The 20,789-nt window shown below is 46.4% G+C and overlaps 1 protein-coding gene across 1 annotated transcript; it reads right to left on the bottom strand.

The window, feature by feature from the left end:
* Nucleotides 1-1,099: 1,099 nt before the first annotated feature.
* MKI67 (marker of proliferation Ki-67) lies at nucleotides 1,100-19,049 on the bottom strand. The gene is made up of 12 exons (XM_062215158.1): nucleotides 18,952-19,049; nucleotides 16,570-16,648; nucleotides 16,359-16,474; nucleotides 14,290-14,356; nucleotides 10,388-10,433; nucleotides 8,857-9,912; nucleotides 7,405-7,580; nucleotides 5,860-6,160; nucleotides 5,651-5,769; nucleotides 5,374-5,548; nucleotides 2,753-2,926; nucleotides 1,100-1,221 (listed from the first exon to the last, which is right to left on the bottom strand). The coding sequence occupies exons 1-12, from the start codon at nucleotides 19,041-19,043 to the stop codon at nucleotides 1,100-1,102; spliced, it is 2,523 nt and encodes an 840-aa protein (XP_062071142.1). The 5' UTR covers nucleotides 19,044-19,049.
* Nucleotides 19,050-20,789: the final 1,740 nt, after the last annotated feature.

Below are 20,789 nucleotides of genomic sequence, written 5' to 3'. Positions count from 1 at the left end.
GGTGCTTTTCACATTACTCACTGGTACTTGTGGTGTGTGCCTACCTTTATCTAATGATTTTGTTATTTCCCTGAGGGTTAAGAGCTCCTCCTGTATCTCCCCTTTCTCCAGACTCATCATGTGCTGACTCTTCATATTTTTGGGGGTTCGGACGGTTTCTGGTTGTAGTGATTTACCAGATATGTTTGTGGTTTTGTCAAAAGTCATTGGGTCTTTAGCATGACCTGGTGTTTCAAAGAGCTCTTGGAAGCCAGCCAGGTCTTCTAGAGATTGGCCCTTCTCCTTAAGTGTCTGTGACCGTCTCTTACATCCACTGAAATTTTCTATTAAGTCTGGGTTTTGCTTTGGGGTTTCAGTAAATGCTTTAATGCATTTCTCATCATGTACTGGTTCTTGAGGTATGAACATGCCTTTGCCTGATGACTCTGTTAGTTTCCTCAGAGCTAAGAATTCTTCCTGTTCGTCTACTTTCCCAAGGCTTGTCTTGAGTTGTCTTTTCAAACTTGCTGGGGTTTTGGTATGTTCTGGTCTTGGTGAATCCCATGGAATTGTTGTGATTTTACCAACAGTCACTGGGATTTGGGCAGGCTCAGGTGTCTGGAAGAGTTCTTTGAAGCCAGACAGGTCTTCTAAGAGTGGGGCCTTTTCCTTAGGTACTTTTGGCCTTTTCTTGCTTCCAGTCACAGTTGTTGCTGGGTCCAATTTCTGCTTTGCAAATTCCCTAAAAGCTTCAAAACCCTTGTCATCACCTTCTGGTGCTTTGGGTGTGTGCACAGTTCCCCTGGTTATTTGTGATGGCTTTGCTGAAGCTGAGAGCTTTTTTTCGACATCCACTTTCCTCAAAGGCGTCTTAGGGTGTGTTTTTGGGCTTGCTGACTCTGGTTGAGTAGACCTGCATGGCATATTACTCATTTGGCCGACAGTCATGGGCTCATCAGAACATTTTGGAGTATGGAACAGTTCTTCTAAGCCAGTGAGATCTTCCAGGGATTGAGTCTTTTTCCTCGGAGTTCTTGGCAACTTCTTCGTTCCAGTTGCAGGAGCTGCTACATCAGGAGTCTGCTTTGGAGTATCCTTGGCTGTGCTGACGCTTTTATCATCACTTACTGGTTCTGTTTGCTTCAGCTTTTCCAGTGCTGAGAGCTTCTCTTTCACGTTCCCTTTCTCTGGCGGCGTCTTCAAACACTTCTTCCCACTTCTTGGGGTTTTGATTAGTTCTGACTGTGGAGATTCACAGGGTGTGTTAGCTGTTCTGCCCTCCTTACTCACGGGTTCCTTGGTGCAGTCTGGTGTTTGATAAAGCACATGGCTATCCCTTAGATCTTTAGTGGGTTCTGGTTTGTGTAACTCCTCATGGTTTGTCTGCTCATCTGTGGGTTCACATTTCTGACCCCAAGTTCTGCTTGATCTCCTTAGAGGAGTCATCCTTTCACAATTTTCATTGGACTTGATAATTTCCTTACACGTTTCCAAAGGTCTTTTGCCATCCTTTTTCTCTTCCTCTGCTTTCTTTTCTCGTTGTGGTGTCTTCCTCAGAGGTCTTCCTAAGATGTTCTCCACAATGTCAGCCTCTGTTGTTTCATTTTTACTTTCTAAAGGTGTTATTTGTATATTTCGGAGCTCTGTAGACTTTCTCAACTTCTTTACAGTGGACACTGTCTTCAGAGGCTCTGTCTCAGAATGTGGAGTTTTTGTCTTGACATGAGTCATTTTACAGCTGTTCCTAGGTGTCTTCACAACATTTTCAGTTTCTTGTATGCACTGCTGTCTTATTGTAGGGCTTGCAAAACATTTATCAGATGGCTGTTTTGTTGCATTCTGAGTACAAGAGGTCACATTTTCTCCTGCAAGAAATAAAAGTATATACAATATATGTACCATCAACTGTCTATTAGCCTTCTTAGTACTTAATTTTTATAAAACATACAAATAATTTTTGTGTCTCCATGACTGAGAATATGAGGCTACACATGTTGTTAGACAGTAGTCATACCTGTAACGCATGCACACTTAAGAATTTAATGTTACTTGCTGGGGCGTAACTTAATAACACTTGTAAAGGTATAACTTGGGTGGAAATTAGAATCTGCCATTACATTTAGGGGAAAAATTCCTTAAGGTTTTCTGTAGGCTGCTGTGCCATGGATCATTGATCTCAATAGAGCCATTTCCTTTTCTTCAAACAAAAACAACTTATACTTGTATTGAACCACCAATGGGATGACATGGTATCTCTGCTGTATGCTAAGGGCCCATGTTACAAAGAAACATCTACATTCTTCAGGGGATCACGGACTGCCTGACAGGAACAGTGACCAGGACCCATTGAGAGTAAGACAGAATTACATCTACCATTTCACACTCACTCTGCAACCCGATCCCATCTTAAAAGTTTGTGGTTACAGAAATAGCTATCTCTTTTTTTGTAATTTGTGATAATCTTAAATTTGAATAATTTATATAGAGGTATAATGAAAGGATAATGTACTTCTCTGCTATGGCATCCTCTTATAAATTAAGAAGTTAAACGTATACACGGAGTATTTAATCTTACTGACTGAGTCTTTCTTTGTAGGTTAAATGGATGTCAGTGTGAGCCCAACAGCTGATAGGAGTCTCTGCTTAATACAGGAGAACAGAAAAGGTGGAAAGTGGTATTCATTCAGGAATATCTGCTATAGAAAAGTTATATAATATTCTTTATAAGAAAATAATACTATCTCTAAGTTCCTAGCCAAAAACATCACAGTACTAGGGAAAAAATGAAACCAACCAAAATTCGCCAATGTGGGAGGCAGAGGTTTTTCTCCAGAAATAGTTACTTCCAACTTTTTCCCAAGCAAATTCTCTGAGTTTGAAAGAGTGATGGGACAGGTGTTTATCTCTGGTTTCTCCTTCACCGGAGTCTTGAACATTTCAGTCAGCCCTGGTAAATGAATAATTACAAACACAATGCTTATAACCATCACAACCCTCAAATAGGATGAGCCACACGATGGCAAGTAAATAATAGACACCTCTTTAGAATTTCTGGTCCACAGAAAACTCATAAAACGGGTAATTTCATTTATAGTGAGAAAAAAAAAAAGATATATATTCTTTGCTTTGTTTAGGGCTTTCACCCACTGCACCGCCCCTCCCCCCAATGTCATCTTTTAACAGTCCTAGACTTCTAGACTTTATGTACAAATACTGTGTTCTCTTTATTTTTCTTGTTCTGTATTAATGGATGAAAACACTACTATAGCTGGAAGTTGTCTGCAAAATGTGTTGGGAAAACCTGTTCCAAAGGCTCCCATTCAAACCAGTCCATCCACTAACAATCACCCCCCCTCTATATTCATTCCAGGCCTTACTTACAATACTACAAACTAGTGCTCAGTAGATATGGACCTTGAAATAGAAGTTATGCCACAGTGAGTTTTATTAGACTCTAGGAAAGTGTTTAAAGAAGGAATGCTTAAGATAAGCTACTGTCCTGGGTGTTGGGTATTTGAAGTCTTATGTGGGGCCAGCGCTGTGGCACAGCAGGTAAAGCTCCCACTTGCAATGCCAGCTTCCCATATGGGCATGAGTTCGAGTCCTAGCTGTTCCATTTCTGATCCAGCTCTCTGCTATGGCCTGGAAAGCAGAAGATGGCCCAAGTGCTTGGCCCCCTGGATCAGTGTGGGAGACCTGGAAGAAGATCCTGGCTCCTGGCTTCGGATAGGCCCAGCTCCTACTGTTGTGGCCACTGGGTGAGTGAACTAGTGGATGGAAGATCTCTCTCTCTCTCTCTCTCTCTCTGCCTCTCCTTCTCTGTGTAACTCTTTCAAATAAATAAATAAATCTTTTAAAAAAATAAAATCTTACATATTGGGGCTGGCATTGTGTCACAGTAGGTTAAGCTGCCACCTGTGACACAGGCATTCCATTAGGGCACTTTCCCATTAATGCACCTGGGAAGCAGTAGAAGATGGCCCAAGTGCTTGAGCCCCTGCACCCACATGGAAGACCTGCAAGAAGCTCCTTGTTCCTGGCTTTGGCCTGGACTAGCGCTGGCCATTGCGGCCACCTGGGGAGTAAACCAGTAGATGGAACATCTCTCAGTCTCTCTCTCTTTCTTTGTAACTCTGACTTTCAAAATAATCTTAAAAAATAAAATTAAGGGAGCCGGCGCTGTGGCTCCGCGGGTTAAAGCCCTGGCCTGGGGCGCCAGCAATGCGTATGGTCACCGGTTCGAGGCCTGGCTGCTCCACTTCCAATCCAGCTCTCTGCTGTGGCCTGTGAAAGTGGTGGAAGACGGCCCAGGTCCTTGGGCCCCTGCACCCCCGTGGGAGAACCGGAGGAGGCTCCTGGCTTCGGATCGGCGCAGCTCCAGCCATTGCGGCCAGTTGGGGAGTGAACCATTGGATGGAAGAACTCTTTCTATCTGCCTCTCCTTCTCTCTCTGTGTAACTCTTTCAAATAAATAAATAAATCTACAAAAAAATTAAAAATTCTTATTTTAACTTAAAAGTAATTTTAAGGCATTGGTTTTCTAATATTTGGAGGCACACTCACATGTATATATGCATACATACATACATACATACATATTGGTTTAAAATCTGTAAGTGTATAAGTTTATGCCAATGTACTCTCTGCTGTTGTTTAGTAGATAAGTGGGTTGATCCAACACCTGCTACTAGAGATGATTCGCATGCACTACCCTGAGGAGTGCAATGCTATAAGCTCGTAACTGCTAGGAGAGAAAGAAGATCCCCCATCCAGTTCAAACCTCACCACCCTCCGAAAACACATACAGTGGAAACCATCAGTTATATTCCATGAAACCTAAAATCTGCTTTCTTGCCATGGTTCTTACCTACTACAAGATTAATCAAATTAAGTCACACTTCTACAGAGAGTGGGCATCAAGTAAAACATTCACTTCCTTATTAATGGTTTAAAAGAAACTTCCCATAGGGTTTTCTTTCAAGGAACAGTTAACAAGAAAAAAAGTAAATCTTGAAGAAAAATATTGCTTCGAAACAACGAATCCATTCCTGGGACAAATCATTAATATACTTCAAGGAGAAGGCAATTGTAAGTAACAGCCAGTTGCCTTCTTCACTATAAAGCATTTTCCACTTTCTATTTACAGGCCAGATGCTGTTCTCTAAGGAAAAAATATGCATTTAACATTTCCAAATCTCCTTCATGCAGTACACATGATCCCCAAAATTATCAAAACTGTCCTTGTACTCCAAACCAGCTTCATTTTCCTCAAATACTTTGACCCCAGAAAGTTGATTCCATTGTTTATTTTATAATCCCATTTACAGCAAATAAATAGAGGTAGAAAGCACCAACATCACATAGCAAGCCTAAAAGAGTCAGTTATGTTTTTACCTGAAAGATCCTCATTAAAGTCCATTTTTCTGTTGTTGAAAACAAAGTTGTTCAGCATTCTGTAGGGCCGAGCAGGTGCACTTACTTTTTCAACATGAGCCCTCCCTATGACAATGGTACAAGGAGAATTGGCATGGCCTGTGCTGAATTGATTGTGAAGATTCTCTGCAGTCTTCTAGGGAAAAAAGGAAATGAACACATCAAAGCACACACTTACTCCCCATGCAGTCTTAGTGGCAGCATGTGTGAAACAGCAATACGTATGGGAGCACCATACCTTTGGAGTATTAGGTCTTCTTGGTCTTTTGTTCACCTGCCTTTGAGGGACATGTTTTACAACTTTAGTTTGTGCTTGTTTTGCACCAAGTTTTACCACATCTGCCCAAGATTTTGCAACTGTTAAAGAGAAAAGATGGTAAACCTACAAAAACTGGTATTGATGAGAAACCATTCACCTTAATATATATTTGTCAAGACAATACTAACCAATTAAATTGGCTTCTGAAGCACCACTCCTTCTTTTAGAACAAATCATCTGTAAAATATCATGTTGACTTCGACTGATGGACGTTCTCTTTGAAGGTAAGCTGCCACTCTTCCTTCCTCCTTTCTTAGGAAAGCCTGTCTGCTGGGGAGATCTGCCGCCACCAGAGGCAGAGGATGCTCTGCACGACCTACGTCTTTGGTCATTCGCAACTGGAGGACTCGGAGCTGGAGAACCACTGCCTCGCGTGGTCAGTTCCAAAGAGATTTCTGAAGACTCTTTTCCTGATGGTTGAGGATTTTCCTGTAAAGACAGAAATGTTCAAGACATACCTTACCAAGACAGGTAACATTTGTCCTATTAGAAACCCACCTGATTGAGAATTTCAGCTGCTTAAATCCTCAAGCAACAAACATTCAAACCACTGTTTCTCAAAGCTAAGGTAAAGATGAGCCTGTCCTAACATTTAAGAAAAGGCTATAGAAGTAGCAGTCAATTCTGAACTGAGGTATTTAAGACAGAGGAACCTTCTGACCATAGTGAGACAAAGGAGCGCTCATCTCAGTCCCAGCAAACAACAGTCCCCTGTGATCTGCCTTGGAAGGAGGCTGCTGGCTTCAGTAGGCCAGGATAAAACAGGAAGGAACCAGGCATACACATTCACTCCTTTGTAGAACCAAGCGAAAATAAAGACCACACAGACTGTTATGAAGGGCAACTCTGGAGATCTAGAAACAAGGGTGTGGCCAAGTAGCACAGTGACTTAAGACACCACTTGAGCGCACCTGCAGTCCTGCCTCTATTTATAATTTAGTTTCCTGTTAACGCACCTGGGAGGCAGCAGATGAGGACCAAACTGCTTTGGTTCCTGTTGCCCACAGGGGAGACCCAGATGGAGTTCCTGACTCTTGCCTGCCACCTGGCCCAGTTCTAGCTATGGCAAGGATTTGAGGAGTGAACCAGTAAGTGGAAGGTCTGTATTCCCTGCTCCCATCTTTCCCTCCACGACTTTGCCTTTCAAATAAATAGAAATTTAAAAATAGTTGATGAAAAGATATTTCTCATATGATTAAAAAATATATAAGAAGAAAGGACAGTACAACGAAAGAACAGGCCTAAAATTTCTAAAAAGCTGATTGCGTATTAGATTTTACCAAAGATATTCCTTTTCACAAATTAAATGTCTTAGCTATCACCTTATACTTCTAAAATAAAACAATCTTTATGGCTACATGTTGTGATATAGCCAGAATCTTTTTAGTTGTTAGTTTTTACAGAACCCTTGATGATTACGTGGCTCTTGCAGGCGGGAGAGTAAGATGTCTCTCTTAAAGAGAAACGTGCTGAGGAACCCCCGACTCCCTGTACCCCCAGCTTTCAGCCATCTCACAGCAGTTAGGAATCCAATGTTCATTTTCTAGATCCAAATAAATGAGCTTTCATTTAGTTTTTTAAAAACTACACTAACTGTACTTGTGTCAGGATTTTGGAAGTACTACATACCGGTTTGAGTGCCTTTGGGTTGAAAGAGATACTGTCAGACCCACCTTTATGATCTTCTTCAGGACAGCTGGAGTTTGAGTTGCAAGAGATTTCCTTCTCGTCGGTGTTTCTCCTCTTTTGAGCGGTGTATTTGGAGGCAAGTTTTCATCAAATAATTCAGGCCTCAGACGCCCGCCGAAAGACACACGCCTTCTTTTCAAAGACATTCCCTCACTCTTATCTAAAGTAAGGAATATAAATGTGAGAAGGGAAATGAAAAAGCCACACTAAAACTAAGGATTTATTTCAAATTAGTGCCAAAGGCCGATGAGTCAAATATTTATTGAAAGCTGCCACCCACAGCACACCTTCATTCTCATAATACGGACAAGGATAAAGCTGTTTCAGGACTTCTTGAAAAGGCATCAGGTTCCGATGTGGCCCACTGCACACGGCTGTAGCTCTAAGAAGTGACTTGTCTGCAGCAGTGGTTTCACTTTGGAGCATAGGAATGATGGAGACAGAATTTTAGTAGTGTTCTTAAGATTCTTCTAAAAAGCCATGGACGTGGGCATGGCCCAGATCTGCCTAGTGAAGCAGACAAACGAGCTGTGACATTTGTCCAGGTGATGCTCGCCATCAATCAATCAATGCAACTCAGCCCCTACCCACAGACAGGCATCTCCTGTCCAAGTGAGGCATCCTCTTTAGGAGACTCAGGAAACGTAACTTAAGGGTACGGGTCTAGTTTTACAGGTACCCATGTACCAAAGGCCATTTGCAGAAACAGCTCTGGTGTTAAGATTGTGGCATCACAATGCCAGAAACACTTTTTTTCTCTGAGGCATCTCTGAAATTCATAGGAAGAGGCCAAGGAACTACTACGCCCACTCTAAACTTCCTATCCCTGCCACTCACTGCGTTGTCACTTTCACCATTTGCAAAACACAGATAGGAAGAAAACCTACTCATGGGCATTCCTGTTTGGGAATCAAAAGTCGAAGTCAGTGAAGCATGCCGGTGAGTCTGGTCTAGGACTCATGACCGATGGCTTGCAGGAGACTGAGAACAGAGAATGCATACCTGAGGACTGCCACTGTGTTCAATGGTTTCCCAGGGACCTCCTGACTTAAACAACCAAACTCAGATGATTCAGTCGATTCTAGTTCTGAATTAAACCCCACAGGAAAAGCAGCTGCAATTCTTCCCTTTTCTATTTTGTGATACATGGAAAAAGAGAATCAGATATGTCTGTGGACTACCCCACGTAGTACGGTCCTGCACTGTGCTTCCTTCACTTAAGATCCTGCACCTCCCTTGGCCACTCCTTGTTCTTATTCTCAAGGTCTTCAGTACTCACATGTCATCTAATACTATGTCTCTTACCGCTGTGCTGGGTAGCTCCTCTACCACAAAGCTAATCATTATTGATCAAATGAAGATCTCATTAATTCTTATCTACATATAAGGGACGTGTGAATCTTTTAGGGAAAAAATTTACAGTTAAATACACTTACTAATGGAATCACCAAAGTTGTTGATATCAACTGAACTAAGACCAGGTAACCCAGAGGAAATCTGTCCAGCTGTAGGGCCCAGTTGTTCAGGCTTGTGGGGAGAACCCTTCTCAATCTTCTTTTCAACTGGAGTGAGCCACTGAGCTACAGGCTGGTTCTGGATTTCTGTGTCTGTGGGCAGAATGTGCACATTTGCAGGAACACGTCTGTTTCTGGAAGACAGATTTTCTGCTTTGTCAGAGCGCGAGGTCTCCTCGGCTTTTATTGGTGTTCGCTTTCTAGTTAAAAGCCTCCCGGGGCTGACTGTTTTATCATCGGCCTTGAAGCCTTCACTCGTATCTAAATTCTCAGGTTCTCTTCCATCAATAGCACACGGGTCTTCATGCTTACGTTTTTGTGAGTTTTGTTGGGAACATCGCACTGGGGTCTTCACTTGAGTCATCTCAGACAGAGGCGTGCAGGGGCTCTTGGCCGTTCCATGAGACTGGGCGGAGTCTACTCCACGCTGCTGCTCTCGGCTGCTCCCCAGGGCAGGCGAAGCTGTTTTCACAAGCGAGCGTCTACCACATTTCAGTCTGGATTTCCCGGAGCCCAGTTGCTGGTTCTCTTTGTGAAAATCATCAGAACTTGCTTTGTCTGTCATGAAATCCACCTGTGATCCTGATTTTTTATGATACTGCAGAGCGTTTCCTGTTTGTGAGTTTACACGTAACTCTTCCTTCATGGACTGATAAAGCTTCTTAAAGGGAGAGTCTTCTTTCCGGCTGCTGTCAAGACACCGCGTAGAGGGAAGAGGCTCCAGTTCTCCACCACAGCTCACTGCTGCTACCCTGGAGCTTTCTTTAAACTCCTCAGAAGTGGAAGCTCCTGCACTGCTGTCGCGATGTCCAGGATGCTCTGAGGAGTGAACATGGGGCATTTCCTGGGCAATGCTGTCTTCTGAGCCCTCCGAGGCACAACCGTCTCCTGTGGCATTCTTGACGCGCACCAGAGGCCTTCCTGAAACATCGCCCTCAGTGATTTTTGAATGGGGTTTGGAATCTTGATCTCTCGAGTCTTGGCAATAGATTATGAAATAAGAAACAGAAGTTCAGCATTTTCTCAGTGATAAACATTTGAGGAACTCAAGACTGTGCTTCAAACTCACTTATAAATCTAGTTTTTTACTTCTTCTACCAATTACTTAATGCCTAAAGTTAGTAAGCCTTAAGATACAAGTGTTACAATCCAAATAAATGACATTAGACTCTAACAATAAATGCCAGGTGTCATATGCTATCAAACTACTCAGAATTAAGTTGATAACTGAAAAATCAATTTATTTATACTTAGACTCTCCTTTAAGCACAGCATCCTATCAATTATTAGGGGAAAAGTGAACTCAGGTATTTCCCTGTTTATCACAGGCACCCTTAGAACTTTGACAGCCCAGATATTCAACATTTGAACTCTTGCTATGCAGTCCCTGATGTTAGGCTACACACAGATCCGCTCCTACAGGAGCCCAGAACAAAGCCAAATCACTACAAACCAGGTTCAGAAGAGATGCCAGATCTTGAGACACAACGTGATGGCTCCTGCAAATCAGGAAAATAAGAACATAGATTTAAATGCCTTCCTCCATACTGATGTTCTTAACAATAAAAACAGTATTTTTCTTTTTTTTTCTTTTTAAGATTTATTTATTTTATTTGAAAGTCAGTTACACAGAGAGAGAAGGAGAGAGAGACAGAGAGAGAGAGGTCTTCCATCTGATGGTTCACTACCCAGTTGGCCACAATGGCCAGAGCTGCGCCAATCTGAAGCCAGGAGCCAGGAGCTTCCTCTGGGTCTCCCACGTGGGTGCAGGGGCCCAAGGACTTGGGCCACCTTCTACGGCTTTCCCAGGCCATAGCAAAGAGCTGGATCGGAAATGAAGCAGCCGGGTCTTGAACTAGCGCCCATATGGGATGCTGGCGCTTCAGGCCAGGGCGTTAACCCACTGCACCACAGCTCCAGACCTGGAAACAGTATTTTTCAAACTGTTCCTATATGACATTTAGAGACTTTGAGAATCACTATACTACTCATAAGTGATAAGACAGGAAACAGACTGCAGTCTTAGAATCATTTAAATCAAACCTCAGCAAGTTTTTCTAACTTCTGAATAACTTCTGAGAAATACATGCAAGAAGAGCCAGCTAAAATTAAACATCATCTGATGGGCGCTGTTCAAGTCCTGGCTGCTCCACTTCCAATCCAGCTCTCTGCTGTGGCCTGGGAAAGCAGCGGAAGATGGCCCAATCCTTGGGCCCCTGAACCCACACGGGAGACCTGGAAGAAGCTCCTGGCTGTTGGCTTCAGATCAGTGAAGCTCCAGCCGTTGCGGCCAATTGGGGAGTGAACCAGTGGATGGAAGACCTCTCTTTCTCTCTCTGCCTCCTTCTCTCTCTGTGTAACTTTCAAATAAATAAACAAATCTTTAAAAAAAAAAAATCATTGTACTGTTAACCCATCGTAGGCACAAAATTACTGACTTTATTATTAGTTTTATCAGGAATGGGCCACTGACCCTATTGGTGAATTTAGGCTCTTTCGCAAGTGTGCCCTCTTGGAGCAGCAAGAGACTTGGGGTGTATCTGACAGCCTACAAGTTAAGGCACAAGTACAGAATACATGCTCAGGCACTGTAGCCAAGAGCCGAATACCAGGCCAGGGTTCCTATTTTGTCTCCCCATGAACAGCGCCTTCTTTCTTATGCAGTTATTGTGGGAGCCCTGGTGGAGGAACAACTAAAGCACAGCATATATCTAAGAAACAAAATTCCCATGTTCTTCTAAATGAAGAAAAACATGTCACCTGATATGAGGGGGGGAACCTACAAAATACTATAAAAGGCAAAGAATATCAGTTCATTTAAGCAGATCCAGATTTCTTTATATCTAACCCATTGTTTCTCAAACTATGTATGTGAGCAAATGGTTTCATATTCCAATCTGAAGTAATCTTTTTTTTTTTTTTGGACAGGCAGAGTTAGACAGTAAGAGAGAGAGACAGAGAGAAAGGTCTTCCTTTTCCATTGGTTCACCCCCAAAATGGCTGCTACGGCCGATGCGCTGTGCCGATCCAAAGCCAGGAGCCAGGCGCTTCCTCCTGGTCTCCCATGCTGGTGCAGGGCCCAAGCACTTGGGCCATCCTCCACTGCCTTCCCGGGCCACAGCAGAGAGCTGGCCTGGAAGAGGGGCAACCGGGACAGAATCTGGCGGCTTGAGCCAGGACTAGAACCCGAGGTGCTGGCACCACTAGTGAGCTGCGGCGCTGGCCGTGAAGTAATCTTCTAACAATAAAAATCAACTACTCCAAAAAGTTTTAAAATACACAGGACATCTCATATTGCTTGTATCATTATATTTGATAACCATAAAATTCCTACCAAATTGCTGTAAATCTTTAAGAAAAGGCGGGGGGGGTGGGGGGCAGTGCTGTGGCATAGTGGGTAAAGCCACTGCCCCCAGTGCCAGCATCCCATATGGGTGTTCGAGACCCAGCTGCTCCACTTCTGATCCAGCTCTCTGCTATGGCCTGGGGAAAACAACAGAAGATGGCCCACGTCCTTGGGCCCCTGTACCTGCATAAGAGACCTGGAAGAAGCTCCTGGCTTCTGGTTTCAGATCGGTGCAGCTCTGGGTCGTTATGGCCATCTGGGGTGTGAACCATTGGATGTAAGACCTCTCTCTCCCTCTCCTTCTCTCTGTGTAACTGCGACTTTCAAGTAAAATAAATAAATCTTTAAAAAAAATGCTGTTAAGACTTTCTAATTACTTGATCTTAACTTTTTAAAAAGATCTATTTATTTACCTGAAAGGCAGTTACAAATAGAGAGAGAAGGAGTTTTCATCTGCTGCTTCACTCCCCAATGACCTCAACAGCCGGGGCTGCACCAAGTCTAAGCCAGGAACCAGGAACTCCATCTGGATCTCCCACATGAGTTGCAGGACCCCAAGCACTATGGACATTTTCTACTGCTTTCCCAGGCACATTAGCAGGGAGCTGGCATTCTTGTGGGATGACAGTGTTGCAGAGAGCGGCTTAACCCACTGTGCCACAATGCCAGCCCCAATGTTCATTTTATCACAGACAAGTGACAGAATGAAAAGTTTTTAGATCGCTGAGTGGCATATATCTAACCCACGGTGCAAGAAATATAGAAAAACCAGCTTTTTGGCTTATTTACTTATAGCTTATTTACTTATACAAGATGAAGGGTGCCTAGTATATGGGATACCTAAAAAAAATAGCTTTTACCACAGAAGCCAAGGAGCACCAGGATCAAAATGAGTTCAGGTCTCTTCTCTAGGGAAGAAGAATATTTACATCACAGAGACCTTGCACTGGAACTTCAGGTGCACTCAGAGAGTCTTTGAAGCCAAGAACTCTAACTAGCTCATGGTGTCGTTCTAAAAGCAGGAAAGAGAGGAATTCTCAGCCATTGCCCTAAAGCTACTAAATCTCATCAAATCTCCCAAGCATGTGCCCAGAATTGTGTTTTGATAAGGTATATTCTATAATACTTGTTTGACCAAGATACTCAAGTTATCAGGGTCTCTCACACGGCAAAGCCCAATAACTCTTTTAGTTCCACAGGTCATCTGTCTTTCAAAATTTCGAAGAATTGTTGCCATTCAGAATTTTCATCATGTAATTACTTCAGGTGCGTAAAGACAGATGGGTACAATGAAGACAAAATGAGCCACCCGATCATGCAGTTTCTCATTTTTTTTTTATTTATTTATTTTTATTTTTTTATTTTTGACAGGCAGAGTGGACAGCAGAGGTAGACAGAGAGAAAGGTCTTCCTTTTGCCATTGGTTCACCCTCCAATGGCCACCGCGGTAGGCGCGCTGCGGCCGGCGCACCGCGCTGTTCCGATGGCAGGAGCCAGGTGCTTATCCTGGTCTCCCATGGGGTGCAGGGCCCAAGGACTTGGGCCATCCTCCACTGCACTCCCTGGCCACAGCAGAGAGCTGGCCTGGAAGAGGGGCAACCGGGACAGGATCGGTGCCCCGACCGGGACTAGAACCCGGTGTGCCAGCGCCGCGAGGCAGAGGATTAGCCTACTGAGCCGCGGCGCCGGCTATTTCTCATTTTTATTTCTATTCGTTATGGTTATCCTAACCATAGGCTTACAAAAAAACAAGATCATGACGTGGCCAGAGACTTTTCAGTAAAAAATTAGCACTTCCATTTTTGAACAAAAAGGAAATATAATAGATTATTTTAATAGGTCTAAAGTTCTTGTTTTAATACCTTAGTTACATTTTTTCTACAACCAATATGCTACCCTACTTTACCACTGATTTAAAGTGGGAAAACATTCATCAGTCAACATACCTATAAATGACTTCATATCATTAAAACAGAATTAGAGTTCAGTTCGAGTAATGTTGCCCTCACCTGTTCATGATTTTTTCCTGAAAATTTAGGTGACTTATTTCCATTCTGATGACTTTCATTTTCATATCTGCAGTGCGTAGAATGACAGATTCAGATTAAAGATTCATACCCCATGGCCAAAGTGATCATATCAGGTTATAAGCAAGGATCAAGAAACAAATGTCAAGTTTTGTTCAATATATTACCTTTACATAGATGCACATTTAGTTAGTAAAGTGTTTCTATAACAAAGCCTTACATAAGTTACCATAAGTTTGTTTTGAAACTCCATTGTTGAAGACTGGAAAGCCAGATTAACTTCTTATCACTGACTAACCTGAGGAGGATTCCACCTCCTATATGAGAACCTATTTTTTGCACACAAGAGCAAAATCAGATTTCCTCTTATGTTCCTAGAAGTCGCCTAGTGGCATAGGTCAACCAGAAACCTGCAGGCAAGGAGCTCTCGAATCACACGGTGAAGTCACACCCTTCAGAGTAAACAGGAGGCTACGCTGTCACTACAAGGTAAATGCAAAGTGACACTGCAGCGAGCAATCATCACTCCAGCTTTCCACTTACTTAACCTGCATTCAACAAAGCAGGTACGTCTTGGGAAGGCACATTTATCAAGACAGGTATTGGTTCTGACAGACCTCGGGGCCAGTTCATAGAAGTAATCCTTTATCTAGCATAAGGAAAACTCTGGCTCCTCCGTGAAAGGACCAAGTTGGACCTTAGATGCCACCTGGGTAAGGTCTGAAGCTGTCAAGCATCTGAACTGACTCTCAGGGCAGCAGAGCTCTAAACCGCAGCTCTCGTCCTCAAACCCATTTTTGAATCTTTGTTGGGTGTCTTTAATGATCTCAATCAGTCTCAATTTGAACACTATCTAATTTGGGAGAAACAGATCTTGTATCCACATACATCAGATTTTTCCTACATACAAATCTAATTGAATAAAAATAAACCCTGAGAATGAAGGTAAAATCACAGGACGTACAATAAAAGAAACAAACATGCAATGTAAGCATGCATTAGGAAACATCTATTTAGCAGAATGGATTTCAGAAATGACCCAACTATTTGCTGTCTACAACAGACATAATTTAGATTCAAGTTAAATTTTCAACGTGAAAAAAAAAGAAAAAGATATTTTATGCAAACAGCAAACAGAGAAGTGCAATGGATATACTAAATACTAGATGAAATAGCCATTAAGACAAAACTTTTCACACAAGGGACATTGCAGAATGGTAAAAGGTTCAGTTCATCCAGAAATTCCAATTCCAATTAAAAACAAAAATTCACCTGACAACAAGTTCTGAGAGACAACTTTAACCATGAAGTTTATGAAAAGTTGTAGAAAGTTATTCTATGCAAGCACAAATTAAAAGGAAACTAATTTAGCTTTGCTTATCATTCAAAGGAAACATCAAAGCAGAACATACTATTATAAGGCAGAGGACATTTCTAAATGGCAGAGTTCTATACATCAGAAAGACATAATTCTCCACTTGTATGTCACAGTAGAACCGCCAGATGTATAGAGAAAAAACTGACAGATCAATAAGAAAGAAAAATAAATAAATCCTCAACAAGTGACTTAAACATACCTGCTAGAGTAACTAACAAGCACAGGAAAATTCATTGAGAATATAGATCAAAATCTAAGACACGTAGAGAGAGAACACTGCCTGTAGTAGCTATACAGTACACAGTGTTTTGAAATACATATGACAGGGTAATGGTTTGGCCTGGTAATTAAAACCCCATTTGAACACTTGCTTCTCCTACGCCTGGGTTTGAGTCCTGGTTCCACTCCCAATTCCAGCTTCCTTCCAGAGCACTCTTGGAGGCAGCAGGTCTCTGCCACCACATAAGAAAACTGAAATGAGCTCCCGCCCCCACTCCCACCCTAGGCCTAGTCTTCTGTGGGCATTTGGGGGAATTTACCAGTGGATGAGAACTCTGTTTCTAAAACAAATTTTTAAAACCACACACACACATAAGATTTGTAAAACAGTCAACCATATCTAATCATAAAGCAAGCCTGGACACATTTGTCAATCCAATTAGTTCCTACCCACCTGAAAGATCGATCAACAATAGTTATTAGATCTCCATGTTTTAGTTGTACAGGCCCATCAATAATAGACCCATTTACTTTTGTCGGATTTGTAGAACTGAAATTATACAACACTGCCTACAAGTAGAAAGAAGGGGAAAATATGTAAGTATATTGGAAGATAAAAAGTGAATTAAACCTTTTTAACATTGACTTCCAAAAAACCAGCTTACCTCCTGCTCAATGATTTCAATTTTGCAATGTTGTTTTGACACCACAGGAAGCTGGATACGAATGTCACATTCAATACCCCTTCATATGAAAGAATGAAGAGTTTTTTTTTGGGTGGCTGTAACTTTTTAAAAATTATCTCAATTTTTCAAGATAAAATAGAATTTGACTAGTAAGCTGGTCTGTAAATATAACGACATAAAGGAATAGCAACAAAATGGACAATGTAAACAATCTTTTCATTTTGTAAATAGTTTTTACAAGCATCCCATAGCAGCTATTTTAGATCTTCAAAACTTAAAATCTGCAAACAAAGAAAAAAATTATCTAGATTGCACCTGTCTTTCTACAGAAGATTAACATCAGTAGGAAGCAGCAAAAGGGACCACTTCTCTACCCAGACATAAACTACGGAGAAGAGCTTATTAGTAGCTATCTGGAGTCTGGTGCTCCAGTTCTATCACATGGTTTTCTAGCTGTGTAATCTGAATAAACTGTGTAATCTGTTCCCCATTTGATCCTTTGGAGTCTAAGACCCTCTCTCCTTACTTATGTCATATGACCAGAACTTGCGAATTGGGTTCAAGATTATGAAATCTTTCATAAAAGTATATTCAAGTACTACTGTGTAATAGCCAGCATACCACTGAGATTGGAATATTGCTTTCTTTTCTTCTGAAGAGAAAGGAAGCTATTAAATTTTTTTTTTTAAAGAAGAAGCTATGAAAAAACCATTTCTTTAACTCCCAAAAGAGGGTTTGATTTGTAGATAGCGGGACACCCCAGCAAGAGACATCACTAGAACCAAGCTTTGTTTGGCACTGACGTTTCAGCCCAGATAACCACGCACTGGGGTGTGGGGCGTCTGTCTGTGGATGAGCAGCATCCCTGGCCTCCTCTCACTGACACCAGTGGCAAGCCCCTCCCCACTTTGACAGGAGAAAAAAAAATCTCCCGCCTTCCCCAAATGCCCCCTAGAGGGAAAAGTGGTTCTTCCCTCATAACCACTGCTATGCACTAATTGCAAACCCAAACACCCATGCCATTATTTCCACCGAACACGCACCTACCACCTTCTTCTACGCAGACACCAGAGCTGGCCCTGAACCCACGATTCTTAACCAGACAGCCCTGTCCTTGCCGAGCTTAGTCTCACAGAAGACACAACCCAGAAACTCGTCATCCAAAATGTGTTAGCAAAGACACGCTTTCCTTAAAGCCCTGTTCTCAGGTCACATTTAGAGACCTCTGGAAGATGAGCGGCAATCAGCTAAGAGACAGCAGGGAGAGCGTTCATTCCGACAGCAAGGAGGAGCAGGAGCTTGGCAGGCCTTGGGTAGGAGGACCAGGGTGGAGGACGGGACGCAGGGGGACCAGGGTGGAGGGTGGGGTTGGGAGGATGGGATGCAGGGGGACCAGAGTGGAGGATGGGATACAGGGGGACCAGGGTGGAGGACGGGGTTGGGAGGATGGGATACAGGGGGACCAAGGGTGGAGGACAGGGCTGGGAGGACGGGATACAGGGGGACCAGGGTGGAGGGTGGGGTTGGGAGGATGGGATGCAGGGGGACCAAGGGTGGAGGACAGGGCTGGGAGGACAGGATATAGGGGGACCAGAGTGGAGGACGGGGTTGGGAGGATGGGATACAGGGGGACCAGGGTGGAGGACGGGACGCAGGGGGACCAGGGTGGAGGGTGGGGTTGGGAGGATGGGATGCAGGGGGACCAGAGTGGAGGACGGGATACAGGGGGACCAGGGTGGAGGATGGGGTTGGGAGGATGGGATACAGGGGGACCAGGGTGGAGGGTGGGACGCAGGGGGACCAGGGTGGAGGACGGGATACAGGGGGACCAGGGTGGAGGACGGGGTTGGAGGATGGGATGCAGGGGGACCAGGGTGGAGGATGGGACGCAGGGGGACCAGAACGTACACACGGCGAGGCCGACCACATACACCACGCGTCTGCGTCGCACTTCAGACAGGGTGGGGGAGCTGCTCGTTACCGTGCCCTTCACACGGGGGCCGCGGTTATTCCCCCCCACTAGAGGAGCAGGTCTCAAAACTTCCATTTTCCCAGAAGGAGCCAGCAGCCCGGCGTCCCGCCCTCCTTCCCGCCGTCTCGGAGCCAAGGCCCCAGCCCGCACGGACCGGACCGTCTGCAAAGCCCCCCTCGGCGATTCCGAAATCCTTGTCGGGTTGGGAAAAACCCAAAACTAGCACACTTCTACACGTGACTCGAGCGCTGGCGGGCGGCGTGCGGCCGGTGTCCAGCAGGTGCCCAGCCTGTGTCCGGCCGGTGCCCAGCCTGTGTCCGGCAGGTGTCCAGCCTGTGTCCGGCCGGTGTCCGGCGGTGTCCGGCCGGGGCACGGGGCGCGGGGCTCACCTTCCGAACGAGCAGGCGCGCAGGCTCAGCGGGAAGTGGGCGCCGTCCGCCCCGCTCCTCCGGATCGTGACGAGGCGCGCGCCGGGCCCCATGGCCGCCCGGGCCGGCGGCGGCGAACGGACGCAGCCCCGCGCCTGCAAGGGAGGTGGGGGTTATCCCGGCCGGGGCCCGGGGGCTTCGGGGGCCAAAAAGGGTCCGCGCCCCCGTCCGCACCGAGACCCCCGCGCCCCGGCCGCCGCTCACCTCAGACGAGTCGCCCGCGCCGGGCTCGTTCGTCGCCGTACCCACCGTGTCCGCCGCAGGGAGATGGCGCCGCGCCCACGGCGTCTCCCCTCGCCCGCCCCGCGCCGCCCCGCGCCGCCTCACAGCCCACGCCCACGCCCGCGACCCGGGGCCCGTGGCCGCCCCGCGCAGGTCCCGACTCCGCGGCTCCGCCACAGGCCGCCCGCCGCGTCTGCCGGATTCAAACGAAAACGGCGGTTCAAATTCTGGCGCTAAGCGCTGCGATTGGACGGGAGGCCTCGGCGGGGGGCCAATGGGAAGAGAGAAGGCGGGCGTGGGCGGGGCGGAGGCGGGGCCCGCGGGGCTGGCGGCGGCGGCGGCGGGCGCGGTTGGCCGGCGTGGACGCGCGTGTGGCGGCGCCGCGCTGAGGGCCCGGGTGGGACGGACGAAGCCCCGCTGTCGGGGCGAGCTCTCGCCGGCCTTCTCTTCAGCCCCCGGGCGTTACTCGCCGCTGGGGATTTAAGATTTAAAAAAAAAATTAAGAAGGTACCGGCTCCCCGCAGCCTCACAGCCGGCGCGCTCCTCAGCGGCGGCCGCGGTGTGGCCGTCCTGCCCCGCAGTCCCCGGCGCGGCGCCCTGTCCACTGCGGCTCCCGCCCGGGCTACGCGGGGAGGGGCGGCGGCGCGGTCGGAGCCGGCCCGGCCGGGCGGCATGGCGGGCTGTCACCCCGACTGTCGGGGCCGGACCCCCGCGCTGACCACCGGAGGAACCTGCCGTCCTGGGCCCGGGACCGGGGCCCTCACTCCGGGGCGGCGGCCGGGCGGCATGGCGGGCTGTCACCCCGACTGTCGCGGCCGGACCCCCGCGCTGACCACCGGACCCCCGCGCTGACCACCGGAGGAACCCGCCGTCCTCGGCCCGGGCCCGAGCCCCCCTGAGGCGCCGCGGGGACCCCCGGACCTTGGGGTCAGCGGCGCGGAGTCCGCCCGCGGCCGGCGCGTGTGTGCGAGACCGGCGGGCTGTCCACTGCGGCCAGCCCGGGCTGCCCACGGACACGAGGCGCTCTTCACTACTCTTGCTGGGGAAAAGAGAGAGGAGAGAGCTTTCTCATTTAGGAAGTCACTGTTAGGCGAAAGGGGCTCGTGGTTCCTTTAAAATGAACTTTTTTCAGCCCAGGGATCGCCGTTTGGAGGTAGCCCAGGTCAGTTTCAGCCCAGGAATGGCCGTTTGGAGGTAGCCCAGGTCAGTTTTGAAAAGGGTGGAGGGACCACGAGCCCCAGAGCAGCCACACGCGAGGAAATCCGCTGTGGGACTCTAAGCCACGCAGCTCCGCGGGGCTGGGCCGAGGTCGGGCTGCAGGAAACCTTCGGGGCTGTAGCTCGCACTTCCTCCTTCGAGCTCTCTCGGAAACCTCTCGAGGCCCCTTTTGTCGCGCTGATGGCCGCCTGTTTTCCGGGGACAGCTGCCCATAGGGTGTGAGTTAACAGCCTCACCCGTAGGGGTCCTGCCCAAGGTCCCCGGGGGAGCGCGGGCCAGCGAGGCAGAGACCGGGGCAGCCCGGAGAGAGTGGTCAGCGTTGGTCTGGAGGAGAGCCCGGCCGGATCCTGCTGTATTTG

This window comes from Lepus europaeus, chromosome 17, assembly GCF_033115175.1.
Source record: "Lepus europaeus isolate LE1 chromosome 17, mLepTim1.pri, whole genome shotgun sequence".
Classification (NCBI taxonomy): Eukaryota; Metazoa; Chordata; class Mammalia; order Lagomorpha; family Leporidae; genus Lepus; species Lepus europaeus.
The sequence above is the reverse complement of the archived record's forward strand: the minus strand, read 5'-3'. Positions and strand labels throughout refer to the sequence as shown.